The sequence below is a fragment of the Vicugna pacos genome, chromosome 29, assembly GCF_048564905.1.
Source record: "Vicugna pacos chromosome 29, VicPac4, whole genome shotgun sequence".
Classification (NCBI taxonomy): domain Eukaryota; kingdom Metazoa; phylum Chordata; class Mammalia; order Artiodactyla; family Camelidae; genus Vicugna; species Vicugna pacos.
Genome location: NC_133015.1, coordinates 19,565,335 through 19,573,273, shown reverse-complemented (window position 1 = coordinate 19,573,273; position 7,939 = coordinate 19,565,335). Strand labels below are relative to the sequence as shown.

General features: G+C 38.0%; 1 protein-coding gene across 1 annotated transcript in view; it reads left to right on the top strand.

The window, feature by feature from the left end:
- Window positions 1-7,939, top strand: part of NKAIN3 (sodium/potassium transporting ATPase interacting 3) — a 409,711-nt gene that overhangs the window by 379,812 nt on the left and 21,960 nt on the right. Inside the window, exon 5 of the mRNA XM_072951671.1 lies at window positions 3,501-3,561. Coding sequence (XP_072807772.1) covers window positions 3,501-3,561 — 61 coding nt within the window. The remainder of the gene's footprint in view (window positions 1-3,500; window positions 3,562-7,939) is intronic.

Sequence of the window (7,939 nt, the reverse complement as noted above, 5' to 3'; positions counted from 1 at the left end):
AAAATAAAACAAATTACGGACACGGGCATGGAAAAAAATTTTTTTTAATGGCAGAGCTGACATGTACCTTCCTCCTCATATAAAACTGTCGGCTACAGTACAAAGTGGAAACAATGATGATCTAATGAAATTAAAGAGACAATATCTTCAAAATTTAAATTGTTCCGGAAACTGTGTATTTGAGATCAGAACTACTTGAAATAATTATGTTCTGCTTGTCGATACACATTTATGGCAAAAGTGTGAAAACACAGACTAGAGGTGCAGACACCGGATTTCTGAGAGAAGTTTTCTCCCCAATATTAGAAGATGGCATTTCCTGAGAGGAACGGATTAATGTGCAAAGTAACTTCTCGAAGTTTCCTTTCAAGTTGTTTTCTCGTGACCTGCATTTCCCTTTATTAATTAATGTCAGATAATCATTTCTGATATGGGATACAATTCAGCAACCTTGTGGGTCTGCAGACCCTCGCTGGGAGGGAGGGGACGGCCAATACAACACTAAACCTTGTCACAACCTTACTCACACTCAGAAGTTAGCCTGAAACTTTATTTTGAAATTACTTTTTTTGTTTGTTTTGATGGACTGTTTATTTTATTTTTCTTTTTGTAAGAGGAAAACGTTCACAGGCAAACACTACCAATGACAGGCTGGGTTTGAGCCCCAGTTCTGCCTCTCACTAGCTAATTACATTGGGTGCCCATCACTGGGTAAGTCATTGAACTTCTGCTGCCTTCGTTCCCCCATCTCTAAAATGAGATCATCACAGCAGCTACTTGCTAGGTTTCTTTTGAGGGTTATGTGGATTATTATGAGAAGAGCTTAGAACACTATTCAGCACATGATAAGCAAAATATGCATATTAGCAATTATAAATGTTCTTTCAATTCCAAGAACTTTTTATTACATTTGTACATTTATTACTGTGATTGAAACAGGATCTGTGTTGATAATACTTGGTTCCAAATTCATGTCTCTGTAGTTCGTCTTTTTTTTTTTTAATCAGGATGCTATAATTTTACTTCATACATTAAAATGTAAATAATTTCTTCAGTATCACTTCTCCTTCTTCACTGTGTTTTAAATTGTGCAGAGGTTTACAGAGAACCTAAAATACAAGTGCACGGATGTGGCAGGCAGAATAATGGCCTAAGCTCCAAAGGGGAATGAATTAAGGTTGCAGAGGGAATTGAGGTTGCTAATCAGGTGACCATAAAATGAGGAAATTATCCTGGATAATCCAGATGGGTCCAATGTAATCACAAGAGTTTTTAAAAGTGGAACAAGGAGCAGAAGAGGGAGAACCAGGGACATGGCAGCATAAGAAGGACTCAGTTCAAGGTTGCTGACCTTGAAGGTGGAAAAATGGGATCACAAGCCAAGGAGTGCAGGCGTCCTCTAGAAGCTGAAAAAGACAAAAATACTCCAGAAGGAGTGCTGTCCTGCTAACACCTGGGTTGTAGCCCAATGAGAACCATTATCAGACTTCTGACCTCCAGAACTATAGATAATAAATCTGGGTTATTTTAGTCTACTGCATTTGTGGTAATTTATTACAGCAGCAATCAGAGTTAATACAAGAAAGTTCTTGAGTTACACACACACACACACACCCCTAAGACAGAGTCCTGCTAAGAAACCAGAAAGTTACTTGTTGGCAGATGCCTTCCAATATACAGTTTACTAAGAAAACACCCCTCAGTTATGAAGCCATCACTATCACTTGCTGAGATAAAGAGAAAAAAAAATTACAACAAATATAACAAAGGCTCAGTATACAAACCCCATATGGATTCATACAAATTAATGAAAATAGCATGAAGTTAATAAATAGAAAAGGGACTTCTTCAGATAATTCAGAATAGAAAAAATATAAGTGGGTAACAAAATATGAAAATATTCCATGTGAAATATATCTATTGCAAATGAAATAAATGAAGAGCTGTCATTTTGTCTATTATGCTGGCATATACTTTTTAAATGAAAAATCTTATGCTACTAAGGCCATGACAAAGCAAGCACTGTCATTCTGTGCTATCGTAGGGTAAAAGATAAAACAAACCTTTTGAAAAGCAATTTAACAATGTGTAAAAAAGGCATAAAATATTGATGGCATCTCTGGAAATCAGAAAATCCAAACTATAGGAAAGGCATTATTATTCATTATAATAGTATTTATAATATAGAAACTTGGAGAACAACTTTCAATAGTAGGAGATTGCTTAAATGCATTACAGTAACTTTAAATTGTGCAAATTTGAGTAGCTATTAATAAGCTTCTGAAAAGTATTGACTTGGGTCGTAAGAACGTAACTGGGATATTCACCAACTATAATATAAAGGACTTGGGCCAAAAAATCCCTTAGAAAGTTCTTAGTTATAGGCTCATGGGCCATCTCTTTCTTCTCTATGCAACTGGTTTATGGAATGAACTGGACTTAGTAGAATATCATCAAAAGGCAATTTTATTCCTTCTTCTACCAGCCCTTCAATTCCATAGTTGTAGTTTGTCTCACCCTTTGGGTCACATTTCAGGCAGAACCTGTAGGTCTTTTGGTCCCTTGTAGATGTTTAAAAGTCCAGCCCAGGCCAGTGCAAACTCTCATCCACTTAAAAACTCTCCTCCTCAGCTTGGGTCTGACTTCAACTTGCAGATGTGCAGGGAAGAAGGGCAGAGGACAGACTTTATACCTTATTTTGAAGTATCTTTTTTTTCATCAAAGTACTTGGAGTAATTTTGGACTAGACTAGATTCATGGACAAGTTTGTCCTCCAGAAATTGCAGTGTCTCTGTCTCCATAGAATGAAAGTCATCTTCTCAGCAGAATAAGTGCAGAAAACAGTGGGAAAAACCAGAAACCTGGCCCTTGAATTTATTCTTTTAACCGTTAGTACCAGAAGTGTAAATTATCTCTTCTCTCTCAACGTTATGACGAATGACGTGAAAGATAATGCCTTTCCTTATGATCTAGTTAACAAAACAGTTTAGCATTTAAAAAGAATTTACATTCTCAGAGCATTTTAAATAATTAAGTAAATGATTGGTATTTAATTTGCAATGAACATATTTTGATTCCCTTTGTGGTTATTAAACATTAAAATTGTAAAAATTAAACACTGTAATAATAATGAGGGTTGCTACAAATTGCTCTATAAATAGTCAAAACTTTAAAATGTATGTTCTGAGTAATCTGTGGTGATTTTAAAATATAAAAACTGTAAACCCCAAATCAAAACCTAAGTGAAACATCTACAGTTTTTCCCTTTTCTCTGTACTGTTTTAGAAAGCTATTAAAGCCAAGTAGAAATGAAAAGTTTCTTTAAAATCACAGCTGTTCTTTTAAAACATTTAAGTAGCATAAAAAATTTTTAACTTTTTTTTTCCTGTTACAAATTGATGGGTGATACTGCTGTGTGTTCTTCATCTGTCGGTTACATAGGCTCTCTAATCACGGACACCTGTCCTAGATTTTTAAGGTGTTTTTTCTCTCCTTTGCAGTTGGTTGGTTTTGTGTGTGCCTGTTATGTGATCAGTATTTTCATGGAAGAAGAAGACACCTGTAAGTACACCTGTGTCTACCTGTGGGGTTATTTTAGATGAGATACTGCTTCCACAACTAACCATTACAGGGCGATGATAATCTTTTCTCTTTGGCATTTTAAATGACTGAAATCAGCGTAGTAAAGTTACAACCAGACACTCGTAAGGTACACTGCTCACAAGTAAGGTGGCACTAAGTATTAAAGTTCTCAGTCCAAGGGGTGTGGGAGGATGCCCAGAGACACAGACGCTGAAAACCTGCTGTTGTATCATCTCAGTAACTTTTCATCAGAGACTAAACTTTCTTCCAGGTAGAAAAATGAGAGTTGTTTTATCCATCACCAGTTGTAAGCATGCTGGCTGCAGAATTTTGAAATCTGACTAATAACGATGACATCAGTGCAACAATATAGTCTGCCAATGACTACATGTCTGTAAATGACATAAAATGCCCCGAGAAAATGAAAATGACAGCCTTCAATGAGAGATGTTAAAAAAAAATAAACAAAAAAAACAAGAGTTGCTGGTCAGGGAGGGTATGGCTCAGTGGCAGAGCACGTGCTCAGCACACACGAGCTCGTGGGTTCACTCCTAGTATCTCCTCTAAAAATAAATAAATAAATCTAATTAACTCCCATGCCCCCAAAAAAGAGATACTGAAAAAGAATTAATGGAATGATAAAAAGCTAAGTAGTCACATTTTAGCAGAACACTCAAAAAAAAAAAAAAACCAGACAAATTACCTGAAGTTATATGGTGGAGATTTAGCAGCACAGGTTAATGCCTGGCGTTTACTGTGCATCTGGTAATGCATAAGGCACTTCCTGGCACAACTCCATTCTGGGCTAGTGCGATACTACAGAAAATGTTTAATTTGCTTTTTGAAAGGAAGTTATTATTAGATAAGCAAAGCACACCCAACCATCCCAGGGGTTTTGGCTCTATCGCTGTGATTACGGTCTGGGTTGTAGAGTTGACTCTTTTTTACAGAATGAAGGTAAGTGTCTAGCCAGCCATCACAACTTCTTTCTAGAACACAGCTCCCAAAGGGTCTGGTGAGTGCTTGCCACCAAATAGGAACAGTGTCTGGTATATGACCTGGAATCCAGCTGACAATGAGGCTTTATTTAAGCAACTGAAAGAAATAGTAAACCTTGAGATGAAACTCATCAGGCAAACATACCCCATCATCTCCTTTGTGTTTGCTTGGCGGTATTTTTTTTTTAATGGTAAATGAGCTGGAAATTTTCTGGCATTTCAAAAGTGCGATTGTAATGACAACCCTTGTGACTATGAAGTTAACTTCGGAAAGTGTGTTTTCAGGTGTTCCATTCGTAGTTCCACAATCTGACAAAGTTAATGTACAGAAAATCAGCAATGTGCTTCCAACGCACGGCTAAGACAGCCTGAGCAGCCAAAAACCAACCAGCTGAGGGTGAGCCTGAGCAATTTCAACTGGAATTGGGACCTAAAAAAAAGGACTAGAATTGGGGCTAAATAAATACTTCCACCACAATGACACACTGATGGATAAATCCCCACTGAATACCTTATCAGGCACTTTCGAGTAGGTACCTAAAGGGTCCTCTTTCTTCTTCTCCTCACTGAACTGGTTGGAGGCTCTCAAACGATGCTAATGCTTCATCCTACCTTATAGTGAGAGGGCAGACGGATTCATCAATAGTCTTATTTTTCTCTAGTAGAATAAATATATAAAGGACTTTCCTTGAGGCTTGTGATTTTAAACAAAACTTGGAAATACAAAATGACATGCAGAACAAAAGGCTCATCTAAATTGGGTAGAAGATTTTTGACCTTCCATCAGCCTGTTTTCAGAGTAATAATGTCAGTGTATGTGGATTGTCTTGTTACTGGCAGATACTGTAGTTTCATTGACTTTACAGTCTTTAAGTAGCTTAAGTTTCTCTATAGAAATTTCTGAATCAGCTATTTTAATGCCCATCAAACCGGCATTGAAGCGGCTGCTAGCAGCCTATTCTATTACTGTTTAATTCTAGCGTTTGTTATTAGGGCCATACATTAAGTTACCGAGAGACATCTGAATATAGTAGCTTTGTTGCCATCAATTCAAATAATACTTAGAGCCAAAGGGTCTTGGGTGCTCAAAAGAAGTTAATATGCCCTAGACCAACCTGACATGATAATCTGCTGGAAGAGAGATGACAGAGAAAAGCAATCACAAACCTTTTAGTCTGATAGTTCTCAAGGGAGGGTAATTTTACATTTTTTATTGAAAGAAGTAAGACTCAAAGTGCAGTTGGTAATTACATTGTCCCAGAATCTTCAGAAGGCAGATTTGAGCAAAAATAAGTGCCTGAAACCAATTGCAATGATCTCGTGGACCAGTACAATTTGTGCCAGCACTTAGCTTTCAGGTGCAATAACGGACGGGCCTTCGGGTATGGCATTACCAACCCACAGTCAGAAGACGCATCCTTCAAATTGTTTTTACAAACTTTAAACATAAAATAAGCAGACAATACCGGTAGCCTTCCAATTTGCCTAAGCATACTTCTGGAAAGCTTCTTCTGAACGGTAACTGCAAACAGATAATACAATGTCACAGCATTCTGGCAGACAGTGTATCATTCATCATTTCGATTTCTATTCTGACTAATGAAAATCTCTGCATTATTCAAAATGCAAAGTTAAGCCTTGTTCTTGGACTGAAAGCTGTCAGCCAGCCTTAAAAATTAATAACTACCCGCTTCTCCTCTGCACTGCTTAAGTGGTTCTCTGGGACTAACATTTCAGCTGATGGACATTTCTGAAAGGTAATAAATGCTTGAGGAAACATTTATTTCCAGGCACTCAGCTTCTTAGTTACCTCTCAGCCTCTTTCACTATTTCCTATAAAGACTATGATTGCAGGTCAGACAATGAAATAAAAAGCTCACAAAAGGAAGGGTACTGCTGGGCAGGGTCAATACTTTCCATCATTCATTCTAATGAATAAGCCTATTTATATCTGTTTCATTTTTTTATTTCTTTTTTTAATATCTCTCCACCTCTATGAACATTTTGGTGAGACCAGGACATCTGGAACCTGTAGTCGTAAAAACACGTCAGCATCTTGTTTGTGAACCATCCCCTGGTGAAAACGTACTTGTGGGCTTGTTACTACCTTGTTAGACTTACTAAAAAGAAAGGTTTTAATTCAAGGAAGTGTGGAGAGGAGGCGAAAGATGTATAAACATTGTTTATTAACATGTATAAACATTGCCAGGCTTTTTCAGAGGCTCCGTTGCTAGCATTACTTCTGATATTAGGTTGCAAATTGCAACTGGGACATCTGTTTGAGCTCATGAAGGCCAGTCTGAGTTGTGTATGAATGGCAGGAAAAATGTACATTGAAAACCCTAAGTGCTAGTTTTTGTAAAGGAGATGAACTCCCCAGATGTAGGTTCAATATTTTACATTGAACATCTTAAAATAGCTCTTTATGCAACCATCTGACCCCTGGTAATATACTTTTGGGGAACTTTTCATTGGAAGGATGCCTGACTCTGGGAAGAACATTCCATGTCTCTGCTGTCCTTGAGGCTTCCTGCAGGCTAGCATTCATGTATTTGCCTGTCTTCCCAGGAATTCCTTTTAATAGAATAAGGTAGTATCCCCATAGCAATGATGTGAATTGGAAATAAGAATCACCCCTAACCTCTACGAATTTAACAGAGAAACAAAAGGAGAGAAACTGACTAGTCTGAGTGTTAACTTCCAAGTCTCCCGTCCTCACTTTGTAATGTCTTGAGAAGCCCTAGAGAAGTAGAATGACCCAAAGGTCGGGCACCAGGGGAAGGAGAGAAAACAGAAGAGGCCTGGATGATCCTCAAAATAGAAACTTGCTCATTGTTTCGTGAGTCTTGCAGTACATGGATGTTTGAGGGTTGTTGATCTGCACCCCATAAGCCTGTGAGCCCTGATGGAAGGAGGAGCCCAGAGTCAGTGACAGACACATCCGCGGTTTAATGGACGGGGGATCTTACACGTCCAAAGCAAACACCCCCCTGTGGACATCAGATCAGCAGGCGGTGGGAGGGCACTGCGGCGGTCTTTGCTGCGGGATTGTGGGGGGGCAGGGAAGGGGGGGTAGCAGTTATAAGGGGAACATTTACGGGGGGCACATAGGGGAACCTCTGTCCTATTCTCCATCTCTGCATATTTACCTGTTCTAGGTGCCTCACATAATTGGAATTATACAGTATTTGTTCTTTTGTGTCTGATTTACTTTACTTACCATAGTGTTTTCAAGGTTTATCCATATTATCATGTCAGAATTTCACTCCTTTCTAAGGTTTTCTAATGAATAATATTCCATTAAACTTTTAATTATTATTTGACCTACTTAAATTCAATAATCTAAATTCCTTTAAATA